The sequence below is a fragment of the Pleurotus ostreatus genome (genome assembly GCF_014466165.1).
Source record: "Pleurotus ostreatus strain PC9 chromosome Unknown scaffold_4, whole genome shotgun sequence".
Taxonomy (NCBI): domain Eukaryota; kingdom Fungi; phylum Basidiomycota; class Agaricomycetes; order Agaricales; family Pleurotaceae; genus Pleurotus; species Pleurotus ostreatus.
The window spans coordinates 1,788,519-1,808,381 of NW_023503159.1; the positions used below are offsets into that span (position 1 = coordinate 1,788,519).

The 19,863-nt window shown below is 49.8% G+C and overlaps 1 protein-coding gene across 1 annotated transcript; it reads right to left on the reverse strand.

Moving 5' to 3' along the window:
• Nucleotides 1–575: 575 nt before the first annotated feature.
• On the reverse strand, nucleotides 576–2,905 carry PC9H_006407 (uncharacterized protein; the record flags this gene model as incomplete). Its single annotated transcript, XM_036775955.1, has 9 exons — nucleotides 576–828; nucleotides 881–973; nucleotides 1,029–1,105; nucleotides 1,168–1,335; nucleotides 1,389–1,559; nucleotides 1,638–2,075; nucleotides 2,125–2,318; nucleotides 2,375–2,644; nucleotides 2,695–2,905. The coding sequence occupies 9 exons, from the start codon at nucleotides 2,903–2,905 to the stop codon at nucleotides 576–578; spliced, it is 1,875 nt and encodes a 624-aa protein (XP_036631974.1).
• Between the last annotated feature and the right edge of the window lie 16,958 nt (nucleotides 2,906–19,863).

Consider the following 19,863-nt stretch of genomic DNA (forward strand, 5'->3'; position numbering starts at 1 on the left):
AGCATAAATAAGCTGACAGGAGCCATTAAACCTCTGCAAGCCAACTAAGATTTCAAACAAAGGTTCAACTGGATATCGAAATGTTAAAGCAATCAGAACATAAATGTTGACTCTTTCCCTGAGCTAATCCTAATGTATGGTTTGTTTGACGTCGTTTGTCACCTACGAAAGACCCAAAGATTGGAAAGACCCCAAACCTTTCAAATCCTTGAAAGCCACCGAAGCCCTCAAAGCAATCAAACCTGTCCAACCTATCAAAAGATTTCATAGCCATCATTCAACATAGAAATCCATTGCAAGACATGTGAAGAACTTAGTCCAAATCAAAATCTGCCTTTAGTCACCAGAGATCATATCCTGTATGCAAGAGGTTGAAGATGTTGAAGCTTGGAAGTATACCAAAGAGTAGTATTAGAGCAATACAGAAATAATTCACATTGATTTCATAAAATCACCACCAAATTGGTGTTGGCATTTGCATACTGGAGCAGGGCAGAATGGGTATTAGATGACTTTGTATAGTAAGGTAGGTATAGTATGTATGTATGCTGGAAGGAACAGAAATGAAGTGATATCTACGATGCACTAGGGACTGGAGTTGGACTTCTGGAGAGTGTTTGTGAAGCTAGTCCAGAAGCAGAGACAGGGGCAGGTGTAGACGAGGTAGCGGCAGAGGCAGGCACAGATGAAGTACATGATGCAGTACTAGACTTGGAGGTTGACCGGCCAGGGCCTGCCTCTAGGGCGTCAAAATCCACCTCATCAAAATCGTCCGCTGGATCTTCACCGTAGTCATGAGCATGCAAGAATCCTGGCTTGGAAATATTCCTGATATGCAAAGGTCATTTGAAATGAAGGGATGGACGAAAGATGGACAAACATTATATCACGCCATAAAGACTCTTGAAACTTCTTGAACCAGTTTGGCGACTTCTGCTCGACATAATTAAGCCTGGCCATATAATGCTCGTAACTGCAATCACCCTCAGTCAAATCAGAACAGATAACCAGAGTACTATATTACTCACATAGGCCTGACAATGTTTGTCTTGAATTTGACCTCCGTACGGTATCCATCACGATATTCGTTAACTGCATGATGAAGCTTGAACAAAAAATAATCAGTATACGTAGTACTAAAGAGACGAGGTCGGGAAGGGAACTCACAGCTGCGATTACCAAGGCGAGCAGGGCCTTCGGTATGGCCTTAAGCTGCAGCATTTTGCCAAAGGCCATCTGGGTTGTCAGACTGCCTGAGCCGTCAAAGAATACCCTTCGAATAACATCAGCTATGGCACTGTTGCCAAAAGGAGCTTGAGCGTCAAAGCTTCGCTTCTAAATGAAAGTTGTGATTCTCATATCCAAGTGAGAATAAGAAACAAACTCACCAGAGCGTTCACTTCAACGTAATGAAGGTGACCCTTTTCCAACAGAAAGGCTACCTTTGATTTAATGCTGGATGCGTCTGAACCTGGGCCAAGAAACCGATAGTTCCCAGGCGCCAACAAGGTGGCACGATCCTTCACGGCATTCCTCATCAATGGCCCCACGTAGCTGATCTAAGCATCAGAGGGACGGTGAAGAGGGAAAGATAAGCTGGAAGGTTTCTGAAGGGAGAGAGACGACATTGAACTTACATAGGTAATCAACATGGCTTTGATATCTTCATCATCATCGCCGTCATCCAGCTCAGCCTCTTCCAGACCGTCGAGGTACTTGATCTCATTGGGAGAATCACATGTACTACGTACTAGGTCCCAGATGAAGTTATTGATGTTGTGTGGGAAGGCTTCTTGAAGACAGATGTGACATCGCATGGCTTCCCTAGCCTTGATTGCAATGCGTCGTGCTTCAGGATAAGGTTTGAAGTCTTCAATGTTGATTTTAGGACCACGACGTCCCTTCCGACGGCCTGTACCACGCTTCCTCTTTAGAACCCGTCTGCGACCAACTAGCTCATCGTCGCCATCCTCTGCTACAGTCTGCCAAATGTTGGTTAGCTTCATCTCTAGTGAAAGAGAAAGGGAAGTGACCTGGGCGCTTCTCTTGTGAGGTTTCTTCTTCAACGGGAACATCTGGTTGAAGAGTCATTAGCTTGGTTAGCACGCAAAGCAGTGAAACAACCTCTATGTCGTAGTCCTCCTCAACTTGGCTCTTCTTCGACTTACGCCTCTTGGATTTGACATCAAGATCTGACTCCTCGTCCTCCATGGAACTGCTACTGCCTGAGCCACTGGTCTTGTCGGATGGCTCGTCCACGTCCACGTCCTCCTCGTCCTCCTCAGGCTTCTTAGACTTGAATTCCACAGGTGGTTCATCTGCTCAAAAGGCCATGATTTAGCAATCAAGGGAGAACCAGTTCATTGATTGTCACCGTCTTCAGAATATATGGTCTTAGCCGCATTCTTGGGAGCCAAGCCCCTCAATCTGGCCGCAAGACCATCACCAGCAGTATCGCTAGCACTAGCCTCATCATCTTGAAGACCATCTATCTCGTCAGCGTTAGGGACACCCTCCTCTGTTTTCCGCTTCTTGGGCAACACTCTGTCAGGTGCTGATGATATGGAACGCTTTCCGAGACTAGTCTGGCCCGTCTCCTGTGAGTTCTCTCGGGATAAGACATCTGCATTCCGCTTTTGGATTTCTGCCATCAAGAAAGCATGAGCTAAGACTGCCTGAGCATGATGCACGTACCACTGCTTTTGGCTTCTTGCTCTGCCTTTTTAGCTTTCTTAGCCTTGACCTTTGCGGCGGTAGCCTGTGCTTTCATCTTGGCCTTGGACTTTACGCCCGAGTCATCCACATCCTCATCCTGGGCCTCAGCCTTGCCTTTGCCCTTCTTCGCCTTCTTTGTCGGGGGTGGTGAAGAGACAGCAGCTGTGTTAGACCTTGTCACTCTGGCCATAGTGGGCGGTGAGGTGGAAGATGGATGGAGGAAGGAGAGAGAGGTCAACGTTGAAAAGAGGTACGGTATGCCAAAGACGTAAGGAAAAGTCTCCCTGAATATCGTTGAAAATATCGGTGAATTTAAAGTTTGTCCGCTCTCTTGAAATCTATTACTTCAAAAATAAGTACTATGTATCTACATGAAACTAGAGTTGTTAATCCAACCGTTACGGTTCTTAATCCAGCTTTCTCCAGCTTTGTCTGAGTGCAGGACAAAAGACGCCCTCTCACCTACATAAGGCATGTTAAAATGAGTTATGTTTTTCGAGTCAAAGACAAGCCAGTCCCCATTCCTGAGCTGCAATCGCAAGCCAGCCTCCCGTAGACATATGTCTCCATCCCTGAAGCTTCCTATAGCAAGAACAAGACACATCAGAGTGTCCATGCCATCACGGTGCTCAATAGTTTGAACGTTGAGATTGACCACGACACCACTGAAGGGAAATACAGGGGAGACTTCATCGCCCGGTAGAAACTCTGCAAAGATCTTCTCTATGTTGTATTCCTTGGGTACCAAGGTTTGCAGCTATGAAAATTAGGGCGTCAGACTTGGGGCATTCAGCAAATTGTGGAAGGGAAGGTACTATATCTCTTATTTCCTCAAAAGCCAGGGCAAAGTTGTCCTTGAGTGCCTCGTACGCCTTTGGAAACCTCTTCATTTCTTCCGACGGTCGCGGCACAAACAGGGAGAATGTCGATCGCCTTTTGAGACCCTGCTTGCTAAGCTCAGCTGGGTGAATATTGTCAGGTGCATCGTCTCCCTGTAAAACAAACACTTAGCCAGTAAATTATTCAGAGAGGTATTAAACCTACGTACATTGGTGCTGTAACGATTGTACCAGTCAAAGTGGAGACCAAGGAAAGGGACTTTTAGTTCTTTCTCTCCCCCGTTGATAGGTTGGATTCGGTTGCTGAGGTCGCCAAATATGCCCATCAACTTTGTGAGGAGGTTCTTCTTGAGGCCCTCTGATAAAGTGCCGCGCAGAAGAACAAGATTTCCCTTGCAATCAGGACTTTTAGAACGAATTAGCAGGGGTTTGTTGCTAGGATGTAAATAAGGTAAGCGTAATGAATAAGGAAATAAAGCATGATGATCTTACTCTGGCTGGATGTCTTTGAAAGACAGGTATAGATACTCGTTGTCATGAACCTTTTTACCCATGCTGTAAAAGCTAGAGAGCTGAAAGGTGAAACGAGTAAGGCATGTTTCCTGGTTGTCTGGTAATGCCAAAGAATCATACCTTCTTTCGCAGATCAGTCAGGCTACGTACCAAAAGAGCCCTGGATGCCTTCGACCTTTGTTTGACTGTATTAGCAACTCTTTTGCAACGGTCGGAGTTTAACTGGACTTTGTTGGCGGTGGCATCGAAATCGACCTCAATGATGTCACAGGTATGGGCTGCTGGCAGACGAGCCACCGCCTGGAAAACTTTTACCTGGGCCTCGTAGAATGCTGAAGGTGGGGGAGAGCATCCTTGGCCGCCTAGTGATCTGGCCGTGACAGAGTAAAGATCGACCTCAAGGAGTGCGTCCAACTTAGAGAGAAATGGTAGCCATGCATCTCTGCATCTGGGGAGAGGCGCGAAGTCGCTGAAGTTCTAACGTCAACAAAAGCCTCAATGAACTACAGGAAAACATGAACGTACTTCGATTTCAATGCGTCAAGAACCTTCTCCGTGGCCATCAGGTCAGTGAAGTCCAAATCCGTTTCGCCTGCTTGCAAAAACTCTGGCCCGAAGACGTTGGTGAGGCGAAGAGGGTGAGATTTTCGCAAGCTAGACATTGCTGGAATGATTGTCCCTCTCACCGACTTTCCGTATTTGCTTTCTGTAATCGTTGAGCTCCTTGGATGCGAAGAGGACACACGAACACACCTTGACTTGGGTTTCGTAGCAAATTACTAAGGCAATTGATTTCCTGCATAGGGAGAGTCTGAGTGGCAGTGACGAGTTGCTTTGACGCGATCACCCAAAGGATGTATAGGGAGCCTGTATCTCCGATCGTATCAATGACCACTAGAGTTAGGAAAGGTTAAGACCCACTAGCCGCTGCCAAAGAGGCATATTTCCTGCCGAAGGACACCCAATCCTGGAAAGTTCGTGCAACGATGCCCAGGTGTGAAATACTTGGACTTTGGCAAGAAATCCGGGCTATGTCGGCTACGGAGGAAGGGGCCCTAGATGTAGTTCCTTCCCGCAATCTACGTCTTGCTCAGGTATGGGTTTCTCAAAAGAAAGGAAATAATACATACACGTCGACGTATCCGGCCAGCTGGATCAATCTAAGCATGCGCACCACGCTAGCCCCTTGACTGTTACCCTCAATCTTGTGAATGTTGACAACTAGCCCGTCCAGAGTAGAAAGGCGATCTGAGGCCGAGGCCGATTGAGAACCAGAATAGTCCAATAGATAGCCTGCAATCCGAAAGCCCCAATTTGATGCATCCAGGGGTCTAAGCTCTTCAGCTGCGGTAATGATGTTGTTAAAGACGTTCAGAGCATTTTGCGACAGACGGACTCCAGCGACGGCAGTGGGAGCCCAGTTAGTGTTGCTGTTCCTATTGCATGCGGCGTTAGCCCGCTTGGGAGGACGACCTGGGTCCGACGACGATGAGGGTTCCTGGCTAGCCACCAAGGTCTGTGCTCGCTTGCGGTTAGGCGTTGATAGAGCAGGGCTCAGAGAATCTGAGGGGAAATTGAACCCATAGGAACTTTCCGCGCCGACGCTCGCAGGGGAAACTAATCTCTGCCGGAGATTTCAAACCTGACGGAACTGGAGGTGCGGGGCCAAAAGACATACCTCCTGGGCTTCAGGACTAGGCGACGGTGTTGGCCAGGGAGCCGAAACCGAAGTCTGTGGTGCTCCCACCCCATGCTCAACAGGCTCGACAGCGAGTGGATTGTCGGTCGCGCGCCCTTGCTCCGTCGCGTGTTCGTGTTCTGCTGGGTCCGACAGCGCGCTGAGTCGTTGCCGAATTAGTGGAAGGGAAGTGTATTGGCTGGGAGATCTTTGTAGGAACGCCAGAAGCTCAGAAACCTCATGCTCCTCGAGCGGCAGGCACAGCATGTCGACTGGAAAGGATGAGAGAAGCGCGGAGTCCCGCGGTTCGGACTCACGTGGGGTAAATGAGATTCCTGCCCATTATGGAAAGGTCAGCGGTTAGAAGCCTACTATAAAAGGGAAACATAGCGCCAGCTTTCGTGCCGGAGGCGCATACTCCAGTCCTCCCGAGTTAGCGTTGAGTGTCCGATGTATTAGGGAATGTAAACGAAAATAGCACTACTTGGAGGCGAAAAATCTGAAAATCAATGTAATGAAGTTGGCTAAAGTGATCTCCGCGACGATCTTTGCCTGACGACGTCCGCGCGGGGTAGATCCCTCATCTTGCAAAGTATTCAAGGCATCGTCAATTGTGTCACGGAGTTGCTGAACTGATGTCAGTAAGAAACACACACAATATCGAGTGACTCACCTGTATTTCGAGCGATGCTAACTCCTTCGGTGGCGGGTTGGGGCCTTCAGTGTATACCTTAAGAGTGTGGTCGCCCACCGCTACCATCCTTCCCTTGGTGACTTAAAGAAGGAGTGTGTTAGCATGAGGACAAAGTAAATGATCCTTTCATACCTGGCCAAGATTTGGATCGACCGCTGGAGGCGAGGGCAATTACGGTCCCCTCCACAAGGTTGTATACACTGCAGTAATCTCCAACATCATAAAAGATAATGTCGATGTCAGCCTCAACACTTTGGACGTGTTCAAGGGTAGCAAAGGCCTAGTGGGGTAGTTAGAAGATGAGTTGAGTACGGGTCATTGGTTACTCACCTCCTCTTTATACAGCATGATAACGGTGAAGGTTGCACCGTGTTCGCGCCGAATTGTGACACAACTTTCGCCATCTCCTGATGATACCGCTAACCAGGTCGAGCCCCGATCTGGACGACCGTGAACGTTGGAGGCGCTCGGATTTGCGAGGAATATAACCTGGGCTTCGTCAAAAAGAGTGCCAGACATCAGGGAGGTAGTTGATGGTAGGGAATGAAAGGAGGGTGACGGACAGTGGCTATTTAATGCCTTCACGCAGTCGCTCACAAGGGCTTGGCACCTGCCGTTAATTTCCTCCCTGCGCTCGCTCGCCTGGTTTATGACTAGAATAGACTGGCATGTAAAGGGTGAAGGAACATTTGTTATGCCAAAACCGCGGTAATTGCAAGGTCTCTGTAGCATGCCCCCAAGAGGTGCAACATGGTTGGGGTCGCGTGAGGGAGCGACGGCGCCCTAGGTGACACATAGCCCCAATTGCCTCACCAAACGTGCTTGAGTGTGCAGCTTCTCCTCGAGGCTCCAGATGGCCGCGACGGCCGTCTATGGCACACAGCAGACATCCGACTAAGTACCTCATGGGCACATTGCTACGCTGCACACGCAGCCGTAGCCGGTATGGTTGACGTCTTATTGCTGCGATGTTGGAGGGTCAAAAGAGAAGGGGGAAAGGATGCTGTTGCAACGTTTATCGAGCCCAAGGGCGAAGCGACGGAAGGGTCAACCACCCTAATTGAAAATGAGACTGCGAGGTGGGCAAAAATTGGTTTGTTACGGCGTACCTTTGATACCAAGATCGAATATGAATGAATCAAGGTATGAAATGCTTCAATTCGACTGCTCTAGGTCGGCGCGTACATTATCTAGCGGTGAGAGCACCCTTAGTAAGGCTGATAACAGAATGGAATGCGGATCTCTCTTCATTTCGACAGAAATTGGAGAAATTCAAGAGCGAGGCAAAGAGCGATTGATTACTGTGTTCGTTCAGTAGCACTGAGAGCGCCGGTTGTGAGGCTGATAACGGAATGGAATGCGAGTCTCCTCGACTGCTGTAATTGAAGGTGGGTTTACTAGGATGGGGAGTGATTTGCCGCAGTGTGTATTTGACAGTTGAACAAGCGTTCAAACGAGTGTTTCGAGCATTAGTGGGCCAAAGAAGTTCTTTCAAGCAGCTTCATCGTTTCGGTACATGAGAATAAGTTCTTGCGTACGTCGGTTCTTGCGTACGTCGTATATCCAGTGCTTAGGGTGACGTTAGGGTGGTCGGTGAAAGAAACTATGGTATGTGCAGAGTACAAAGCTATGGACACTATCTACACATTTACGGAACACGACTGACAACATACATGAGGACGCGAGACGAGACGAGAGAACGCAAGACGAGACGACCGGCAGCAGGATACGGCAATGGGAGCCAGCCTTCAGCTCCTCCTGGAGGGGCCTGATAGAAATGAGTACTTCAGCACGAGGATGTTATCTATGTACTCACCTTGGCTGGCCTGCCGCTCATCCCTGGCGTCATGTCTGGATTCAAAACCGGGCGCGAAAGACGTCGAGGGTGGTTTAGCACCCATGCCAATGGCAATGCCTGTGGACACGGCGTTGGACATGACGCGGGTCAGCATCAGTTCCATTTGGGCCAGATATCCAGCGGTCAACTGAATAGACGGTTAGTACGCCCGATGATCACATAAGGAGAATTGCAGGCATACTGTTGACAGGTTTTCGATGAGGGCGCCAGGGATGGTGGCGACGGACTCCCTGATGGCGCGGAGCTCCGCACGGTGAATCCTCTCTTGCTCGTATCTAGCTTCAAAAAGTTCAGCCATGTGGATGTCGAGCTGCTGAGTCGTGTGTCGAAGAAGATCGTGGGTCGCCTGCGTGGATTGAATGAGCTGACTCATTTGCAGAGTCAGCGGATCTAACTGTAGGTGAGTACTATGGTTGATGTGGAGAGATGTGGCTTACTGGTGTAGGTGCGCCTGGCGCCTCGAGTGTAGAAGTTGGCAAAAGGGTGACCCTGTGATGCGGGCGGCGGCTCATCGCCGTCATCGGCGGGAATCTCATCCGCGAACTCGGTCTCGGTTGCGCCTTGGCCAGCAGCAGGAGCTGCCTGGGACTGAGACTGAGTGGAGGGGTAATCGATATGAGTGACGGTGGGAGCGGGAACGGGGTCGTGCAACGCAGCCGGAGCTGTATGCGCCTGGCTGGGAGCCCTAAAGTCAGAGGATACAGAAGTTACCCCGCTGAGTTCTGTGCGAGTGTAGCCGCCTAGACGGCTTTGGGTCTGCGCGCTGTCTGTGTGGGTAGGCATCGGGAAAGGGGCTTGATGAGGGGACGAATGAAGAGGAAGGAGCACAACTTAAGTACAGGCAGGCCTGTTCTCACGCTTCTTTCAGCCCGCTTTGGTGGGTCAACTGATTTTGCTGGCTTGGGGCAAACGTCGACGCTTATGAAGTGCTTCTATGGCATCCTGACAAAATGTTCTGGGGTACTTTCCTTAGGAAACAATAAGGCAGAGTTCTTCATGTGCACAAGAAGCGTTATACCTCGAGAGAAGCTCAGATATCTATTGATTGGGGGGTTCCTGGAAATGTTATTCATCATGTTATTCATTGTGATATTTCATGGTCTACAGTAGAGTGCTAGGCGAAGTCAAAGGGACGGATGAGAAGGTATATAGGATTAATTGTGGCGGCGGGCCTCTGCTCGACGTGAAATCCTTCGCCATTGTAATTGATGAATGGATCACAATCAGCGTCCTCAGGCCCCTCAACCATGGTTATCTTTGAAGACTCGTGCTCGTTTTGATCGTGTGTCAGAAGAAATTGGTTGCCTGCGGAGAACGTGCCGAAGCGATTGCAGACTTCTGCGTAGGCAAAGTGAATGTAAGTCTTCGCCAGATCTGGCAAGAATGGAGCCCAGTGTTTCCACAGGGCGTGGATCTTCTGAGGGTCGTCGTTGTGGTTGCCTTCAAATGGTTCTCGAGAGTCGTCCAATATGAAATAAGGCGTCTGGAAGGAGAAGACTTCTAGGGCAGGGAAAGTATCCCTGCAGCCCAGGAGCCACTGGCAGTCTTCGTCCAGCCAGATGCGGTCCTGCGTTACATGAATCAGACCAATCATAAGAGACAAAGGAAGTCCACTGAACAAAACATACCAATGGTTCCTCTTCGGGATTTTCATACGCATCCACTTTTATTCGTAGGTGTCTGAGTGACTGAAAAGAACCTCTCAGACGGAGAAGAGGTATGAGGTAGTCTACGTGGTCCCTTTCATCCCCTGCTTCGCACTTCACATCTGCCTCCCATTGAACAGAGACTCTGGCATTGAGCTCTTCAAGGTGGAGGTACTGCAGGATGGCCTGTATTCTTGTCGCTGACATGCGGAGGAGCTGAGGAAGAAGAAATATTGGATCCAGTTCCAAGCAGTACACCGCCTTGAAGGGAGTGGCCAGACGACCCCAGGCAGTGTGGAAGGCTTCCGCAGCAAGCAGAAAGGACCTGACCTGAAAGAATGGTTAAAAAGGAAAAAGAGAACAAGGAAATACGGCGTACTTGGCGGATTGATGTGAAAACAAAAGCATTGTCGTAGCGGCGAGGCCAGTGATGAACTCGAATGACTTTGTCCATGGAAAGGGCCCGGAATGTGTCCTCGGGCACAAACTCCATGAGTGCACCTAAGAGCGCATCCTGCACATGAAAGTTGGAACGCCGAATACGTTCCTCAATGGTGATGCAATGGTGAGAATGGGCTGCTTCCATTGTGTTGAGAGCAGCAGGGATCGTTGAACAAGAAGCTGAAAGTCGAAAGTGAAGCGTGAGGGAAGCCAAGTCAGCCCGGAGTCCACGCCCAGAGCATGCCATTTGCGAGGTCCAGCAACTAAACCGTGTACATCTTACTGTACCAGCCTCACTTCCTTGCAAGATCTGAGAAGCCAAAGCCTCTCACTTATACAACAAGAATTAGATTGACAAGCGGCGATCTAACCAATGGGTAACATTGAGACTAAGATATGGAACTAAGATACGGATAGACGACTGATAGGGAGCACATTGTTGGCCGAGAAAGGGCGGTACTTAGGGCGCAGAGGGTGATGGTGGGACAAGGGGAGGCCTTGCGCAGGCAGCGGGGTCGTTGTCGGGTCATTGTGGGGCGGGATAAGGCCCGGGGTCGGGGTCGTTGTCAGGTCGTTGCGGGGCGAGATAAGGCCGTGCGCGAGAGCAGAGGGCGATGGTGGGACAAGGGGAGGCCTTGCGCAGGCAGCGGGGTCGTTGTTGGCCGAGAAAGGGCGGTACTTAGGGCGCAGAGGGCGACGGTGGGACAAGGGGAGGCCTTGCGCAAGGCGCGGAGCACATTGTTGGCCAAGAAAGGGCGGTACTTAGGGCGCAGAGGGCGATGGTGGGACAAGGGGAGGCCTTGCGCAAGGCAGCGGGGTTGTTGTCGGGTCATTGTAGGGCGGGATAAGGCCCGGGGTCGGGGTCGTTGTCAGGTCGTTGCGGGGCGAGATAAGGCCGTGCGCGAGAGCAGAGGGCGAAGGTGGGACAAGAGGAGGCCGTGGGTAAGGGCGGAGGGCAATCCTGGAGTTGGTAGGGTCCTCCTCGGGGTAGAGGACGTGCACACATTCCGGAGCTGGTTGGGGGTTATACTCCTCAGTAGGGCCCATATTCTGAGGTATCTGGCCGAACTCACCATTCATTTCTCCTGCGGGAAGCTGCGGAATACGTTGAGGGTGTCTTCAGGGCTCAACGTAACACTGTACGCATGGCACCGAGGTCGTTGTTGGGCGAGATACGGCTCGGGCGATGGAGGGAGGCGGCGGGGCCAAGGGCAAGCACAGAGGGCGTTGCGGGTTGAGACGAGGCCGCGCACAAAAGCAAAGGGCGAGGGTGGACAAGGTGAGGCCGGGTAAGGCCTTGTGCAGGCAGCGACGAGGTCGTGTGGGACGAGATAAGGCTGTCCGCTGGGCGCAGAGGGCATCGCGCATAGCAAAGACACCTTGTGCAGGTGAAGAGTGCGCAGATGTGGCTGATATAGACCAGGCTAGAGGTTAAGCTCTTCGCGAAGCCCGTTATTCTGTGTCGTCTAGACCAACTCACCATTCGTATCTCACATTCTTCCTGCAGCAAGGAACGAGGGCAAGCACTGGTGTGCAAAGGCGGTCTGCGCAGCTCGAAGGACGAAGGAGGAGGGGAAGAAGGGCGAAGGCGAGGGGTGGGGGAAGAGGGTTGGTGCTCTGGAAAGGCAGATGCTGGCCGCGGGGTCCCGCGCTCCGCATGGCTGTCTGAAAAGGGAAAGCTTGGGTCAAGCCTTCCTAATTTGGTTCACTCAGCAGGCTAAGCTTTCCTTCTCAGGATCCCAACCTCCCTTCACCCGCGGCTGCTCAGATATACCTCCCGGCTCACAACATGGATTCTATGTTGATTGGGTGGAAGACGGATAGCCCCGCCACAAGCTACACCCTTAATACCAAGGGCACAAGGCTTTCCAACGCGCCTCCGGCAAAATCAACCCTTCGACACAAGAAAAAGATGGATACGTTGGGGTGCGTCGATTGAATCTTCCATATTTAATTGGAAACTCAAGTGTAAACATCGTTAGTCCTGAGGAGAGAAAACAATACTGGAAAACCCAGTATGGGAAGAAGCGCAAGCGGAATGAGTTGGTCTTTGAATCCTTGTCTTCGGTTCTTTCTCCCAGACGTCCGCACCCTTTAGGAAGCCTCGGGAGACCGGAACGGCTGATACTTCGGCCATGGGATGTCTCGATTTCGTCACCTTACCAGCCCCGTCTTCCCCACATCCCACACGTATTTGCCCAACGGCCGCAGCTATTATTGGCGATCCTCATGGCATCAATTCTTCCTTGGTTCCTTCTCTGTCGCCTATTCCTCCGTCTACATCGCCTGTCGTTCGGTCGCCTGTTCTTGTTCCTGTAGGGAATGGTCATTCTACTGATCACCACCCCTCCACGTCTCCATCCCCAGCTCCCTCGTCCACCTTGACTCGGGTGTCCGTGGAAGTCGAGTCCACCAGTATCCTCCTGGAGTTTGCTGCTTCTCAGGCAGATCTGCTTCTTCATCGCATAGATCAATGGTCGAATGCCTTTCATGTTAAGAGCCTTTTAGCGACGCAATTGGAACAGGCAGAGAGACTTCTACGCCCTTCCACCCCAGCTCGCGGGCAGACTTTTCTTCGGCATCTAGAACGAATCAGCAGTACTATGATTGCTCTTGAAAATGCCTATGTGGCAAGTGCTGATTTCTACGCCCATTTCCAGTCTCTTGTCCTGCACATACCTAAGGACCGCCTCCTAGAAGTCACTAGCACCATCAAAGACACTGTGGATACTCGCAGCAAGATTCTTGTTGGACTGACAAGTCTGCTGAACAGTGTACGATCCTGGCTCTCCGAGCCGTCGCCTAATTTATCAGGAACCCTGAACCTTGTAGTGTTGCCCGCCATGCTCCTTTCCCCCCTTAGCGCTCATTTTCTTTTACAGCTCATCGACATGACAACTAACGATTACAAGCATGGCTTCTTGACCAGTGCTCAAGTTGCTAAGCTCAAATCCGGGGCATGGCTCAGCGATGATGTATTGAACTACGGTCTGGGTAGGATCTTCTCAATTGAATTCCCTGGTGCCCCTAGTGATTATAGACGTTGTCCAGGTAATCCTTACTGTTCTGACGCCATTCTCAGAGGAGATCATGAGGACATCCTGGTTTGCTCAGTGATGCTCATGCCACGTATCCAGCAATTGAAAGCCTCTGATGTCGACTCAAAGACTGAGCGTAATTTGTTTGGGTTGAAGACCGTAAGTCCATCGCTTATCATTCCTTAGCAACGGCTAAGGAGACATCTTTCAAGATTTTCAACAGAGATGTCCTCCAAAAAATCAAAAAGATACTGTTACCTGTCAATCACGACGGACACCACTGGATTCTTCTCCATTGCCATCTAGGTGATCAGTTTATTGAAATTCTGGACAGTAGATCGAACAAAGTCACCAGCAATAAGCGTAAGAGGGAATCTTATTATGACGCGCATATTCAGGTATTTTTGCCTCTTTTTCTGCTTCTTCTCTCAATCCAGACTTCCTGTTACTAGGCTGTTTCTTTGTGGCTTCAAATGCTCATCGATAAATTTGATCTGGCCCCGGAGGATCCGATTTCCAACCCGGATATGTGGACCGTTAAATACCCGTTTTCAAGAGACGAAAGAAACAGAAATGTTACAGCGGAGGTAAAGCCTTTCTCCGTTCCCATCGTGAAACCTCCTGATGGCGTGTAACACTTTAGTTCCCATATCAGCAAAATGATGATGACTGCGGGCTATATGTGATTAAATTCGCTGAGCACATGGTCTACGGCAGTTCGATCAACAACTCTCGTGTTCCCAGCCGTGACCGGCTCTCTCCCACTTTCTCGTCCCTTGACCACGTTCGATTGAAATTATGGATGGATCTTCCAAAGGGAGAGAACGACTGGATATTCGCTCCGCGCGTTCTCCGTGATTTCTCTTCATATGCCAAGTACATGTAGAGACTTTTTTTTGGTTCCTTCACAGTTTATTTAGGTATCTGCCAATCAGATTCGTCGTTAAAGATCTTTGATCCCTTGTTGCTGTACTTCAACTGCCAAAACACGGACACGTCTACTTGAGAGCACTTACCACATTCAACGCCAGCATTCTTGGAGAGACTACAGGACGCTTAGCTGTCACCTTTACGATCATATCCTGGTGAGTTCAGTCGATTTCACTCTTATATTCAGCCCTTTGATGAAGAAACCTTGAGGTGTGAAGTGTAATGCCAAAGGTTTCCTCAAAAGACCCAGGGCAAATGTTGGACGTGGATGTCGACATCATGACCAGGTATCCAATGTATTGCCCTGCATGCCACAAAGTATGTCAATCCTGCTGTTACGTGCGGGTCAACAGATTAAATAGTGAATATAGAACTTTAAATCCTCTGGCGGCACTGCCTCGCACTTGGCTCAGGCAGCTAATTGTCAGTGGTGGCTTACAGAGCAAAAGCTACGAGAGAACCGCCAAGAAGAGAAGGGGAAAGAGAAGATGTACGATCCAGCTAGCGCTGACGACTACAGTATGATCTCTGTGCCTCAGATCCTTGTTGAGGATGATCCTGAGCTGGAGGAGGATGATTATGAACCTGACGAAGCGCTGGATGAGTTTGATGAGGAAGAACTTTTCCATCTTCTGCCTGGTATCCCACCGGAGCCATTCTCCTTACTCGGTGTCGACCAAGGTCCAGCAGCAGGGCCTGGTTGTTCTTCCACAATCCCACCCACTTTTTCCAGTCCCAGAAAGACGAACCTGACTCTGGATGACAGCGCAGACTCCAGGCACAGCATACCTCATCCCGATTCAGCATTCGTCATTGCCACAGACAAAAAGCTCCATGCCAAGTGGGCCGCCGCTTTCGGTCACACCGTCGATTCAGAGGGCGACGTTGACATGACTTCTGTCGATGGTGATACACCAAATCCCTATCTTCCCTTTGCATCTGAGCTGGATTGGCAAATTGCCAAGTGGTTTGTGAAGGAGGACCCTGGGCACGCTGCTTTTGACAGGCTGCTGAAGATACCTGGGGTGGTGGAAAAGCTGGGTTTGTCCTTCAAGAACGTTCGACAAATTCACAAAACTCTTGATGACATTCCTGAGAGGAGTGGCCGGTGGAAGGCCAAAATCCTGCGCTACCCTGATCGCCCAAACGAGAAGTTCATCATACGATACCGAAATCCCATCGAGGTCATCAAAAGTCTCTGGGCAGATCCTTCTCTCAGTAACGACCTTGTCTTTGCCCCTTGTAAGGTCTACTCCAACATGAGCAGGAAGGAAAGGGTGTACTCAGAGATGTGGACCGGTAACTGGTGGAACACATTGCAGGTATGAACTTTTATGCGCATTTTGGGACACAGATTAAAACTAAATATCTTCCCTTCTGGCAGGGGAAACTGGCGAAGGGAGCCACGATCGCTCCAGTCATCATCGCTACGGACAAAACTCATCTCACCCAGTTTTCTGGGAGTAAATCTGCATATCCTGTTTATCTAACTATTGGCAACATTCCCAAGGCCATCCGCCGAAAGCCCACTCGACATGCATGCATTCTCCTGGGTTACCTTTCCCCCGATAAAATTAATCCTGATGGCCTCACCAAAAAAGAACTCAAGTGTCGAGGGCAGAGGCTATTTCACGACTCTATGCGCCACATTCTTTCTCCTCTCATCGAAGCTGGCACCAAGGGAGTGAAGATGACTGATGGAAAAGGAGACGTTCGCAGAGTCTTCCCTATTCTGGCTTCCTATGTCGCGGACTACCCTGAACAATGCCTGGTAGCATGTGCAAAGAATACAACATGCCCGAAGTGCCAAGCCGAGCAGCAGGAACTTCAGTCCCTTGAAAAGTCGGCCGATCGTACTTCTCAGTGGACTCTGGAGAGACTGGCGGATGCTGAGAAATCCACCCCCGGAGGGAGGCAGTTTCACGACTACTGCTTACAGATGAAGGTTGCCGGAGGGGTGTATGAGCCCTTCTGGAAGGGCTTTCCCTACGCAGATATTCATATGGCCATCACACCAGACATATTGCACCAGTTGTACCAAGGGGTGCTGAGCATGCTGACGGAATGGTGCCAATCTGCTATGTCAGAGAAGGAGCTGGATCGTCGAATGCAAAAGCTACCTCCTTGCTACGGAGTACGTCACTTTGGCAAGGGCATCTCAGTGTTGTCCCAGGTTTCTGGTTCAGAACACAAAAGCATTGGCCGAATCCTTCTCGCATGCTTGCTTGGCAAAATGTCCAAGGAAGCGTTACTTGCGGCACGTCACCTCCTTGATTTCATCTACCTTGCCCAGTACCAGACCCATGACGACGACACTCTACAATATCTTCAAGACGCTCTACAGGGCTTTCATGACCACAGGCAAATCTTCATAGAGATTGGCTGTCGAGAACACTTCAACATTCCCAAATATCATTCCATGACCCATTATGTGGAATCAATCAAGAGATTTGGCACCACCGACAACTACAACACAGAGATGTTCGAGCGCCTGCATATAGATTTTGCCAAGGAGGCCTGGAGAGCCAGCAATAAACGCAATGAATTTCCCCAAATGATCGACTGGCTCTCAAGGCAGGAAAAACTACAGGTGTTCGATAACTACGTTAAGGAGATCGTCACATTCCCATCCAAAGATAAAAAACCTACACTTGCCATCTCTCTTGCAAAATTTCCAAACGCTTCCAGATCCATGGATTTCATCATCCAGCAGCACCGATCTCCAAACTTTACCTACCACCTACGGGATTATCTGAACAGTCTGGCCCCCAGAGGTTCAAGAAAGCCTAAATCAACTGTGCCAGACCTGGCACTGCCCTTTGATACCCTTAATGTTTGGCACATGGTCAGAATGGTTCATGAGGGGATCGCTGATGATGCTGTGGAGGAGAAGGATCATATAAAGGCCATTCCTGCAACTGACCATCCTCCTCATGGGCGCTTTGACCCTGCCATTGTTTTGTCCACTGCACAGGCTGAGTCCACGGGCCTGCCAGGTACTAAGATTGCTCGAGTCAAGGTTATCTTTGCCTTGCCTTCCACCATCTCTGCCAAAGGTACAACAATCTCGTCGCCTGCCTTCTGGCCCAAAGAGCCTTTGGCCTATGTGGAATGGTACTCGCCTCCTTCAGGCCCCAATCCAACTACACTTTTCTATCAAGTTCATCCTCAGCAACGGACAACCGGAGGCAAAAGCTTTGGGAGATTGGGAGGCATTGTTCCACTTTCTACCATCAGACAGAGCTGCATGCTGACCCCAAAATGGGATGCCATTGACGATACTTCCTTCACTTCTGATACTGTTCTAGACCAGGACATTCCTTTGATTATTAATAACTTCAGTACAAACTTTGCTTATCAGTCAATTTGGTAGCACTTGTACTATTCTATCTATACATTCATGGAGTAGTAGTAATGATATCCATCTTGATACAAGAAGCTGAGAAAAGAAAAGAAAAGTCATCAGGTTACTTCCTTCTGTGAGAATACACTCAGAAGATGGATAAAGCCAAAAAAAGAACCACCTAATAAAGACTTGACCAAAAGGGGGACCAAGAAAGTTACAGGAAGATCAATGTGTGTACAAATACTAAGACTGATTATCCTTTGGGGGACTGGTTACCATGAGTTGGGAGGCTAAAGACAATGAAAGCCAGTAGAAGACATTCAAAGCTTACAAGGGGCTAGCCCCTGTTCTCAAAGCCACAGATACTGGTTTGATCTACTTTGAGCTTCTCTGGCAGGCTTCTCCAAATGATCATTTGTCTGACAAGCTTTTGTTGTCCTCAAAGCTACAGGGCTTTTCCTGATGTGATGTCTGTGTCTAAATAGTGGTAGTCCTGTACCAGTTGTTTCTTCCCATCCTTTTTCACCCTACAAGCAAGATGAGTAAGAAGTAATAGGGGACTCTTCTTCTTCTCCTACCACCACAACGTGAAAATTTCCCACAGTGAAGAACCTGCAAGAAAACCACTTGAAGGGGGTACATAGGATAGAATGAGTAATAGAACTATCACAAGAGCGCGAGCAAGCATTGCATCGGATGGAGGGAGCATGGAAGACGGCCCGGAAACCATCAAGGAAGCCACTAGTACACTAGTCAAGCACAATCTACGCGAAGCAACGGACAATTCCACGATCAATATACACACATTGTTGGGGGCGATAAGAGTGATAGCAGTGGGAATGAAGGTGGCTAGGACGAAGGAGGGGTTGATAGCAGCGGCGAAGATAATTGAGCTGCTGGACAGACAAGAGATGAACAAGGGGATAGCGGCGGCGGCACAGAAAGGTGCTAGAAGGGGAGCCATGGAGGAAGTAACAGACATAAGTGAAAGGGTCAGCGAAGTGATGAAAGGAGTGAAAGAGGTGATGGAGGAAGTGAAGAAGGAAGTAAACGGGGTGATGAGTAAGGTGGTGGCAGAGATAAAGGAAGTGGCGAGGGCAGGAAAAGCGACATACACAGATGCCACACAGAACGGACAGGCGGCCTTCCCAACAAGACTGGTGTCAGCGGTGGACAGGCACAACGTGAAGGCAAGACAGGTTGTGATACGGCGAGCAAAAGGGATTGAAGAGGGGCAGTACAGTCTAACCAAGCTATCCGAGAGGGAGATAGTTGAGAAGGGCAGCCTAGCCATCGAGGCGATCGATCTGACGACAGCAAAGCCAGAGTCAGCGGCATTTGTAGCAGCCAGGAAGCTCAAGGGCGGGGACACCGTACTCCTGATGAATACAGCAGAGGCGAGGAGATGGCTATGCAGCGGCAACCTCGACAGATTCATTGAGGGATTTCAACACATCCTTGCAGATACGGGCCCCCATGCTCACAGTGGTAGCCAAGTTCGTGCCAGTCAAGTTCAGGCCAGATGATCAAGGGGAGATGCGGATGCTGGAACACAATGCTGGACTCGAGAAGGGAAGCATTGTGGAGGCGTACATCAAACCGGAGCACAGACAAACGGCTGGGCAACAGTATGCCCACATGAAAATCAGGTTTGATGATTGGGCCCAGGTGAACAAGGCGGTACAGGATGGTGTCTTCGTTCAAGGAAAGATAGTCTCGGTATGGAAGGACAAACAGCAACTGTAAGGGCAACCTCAAGATGGCCGACAGCGCAGGCCTAGCAGAGGGAGAATCCAAAGAAATGAATAAGACTAACTACAATACATGAGAGAGCTGCTCACCTAGCAGAGGGAGAATCCAAAGAGAACAGGATGGGGATTCTCCATGCTAGGAAGCGAAGTATATACTGTAGTAGCGTGGGAGGAATGAAGGGTAACTGTACAGTACACCAGCCACAGGTACGAACAAATATCACAAGGTACGAGGGGGCATGTGATAATGAAGTGGAAGGGGGATGTACAGGAGTCGTGCCAGCGACCTGGGGAAGTGGGGACAAGGAGTAATGAAGTGGGAAAGGAGGATAGAGGTAGCCCGGACGAGCCCCGAAGTGTATCTATGAGTCCGAGCGAGTCCGAGGCGAGTCCGAAGTGCGGGAAGACTTCGGA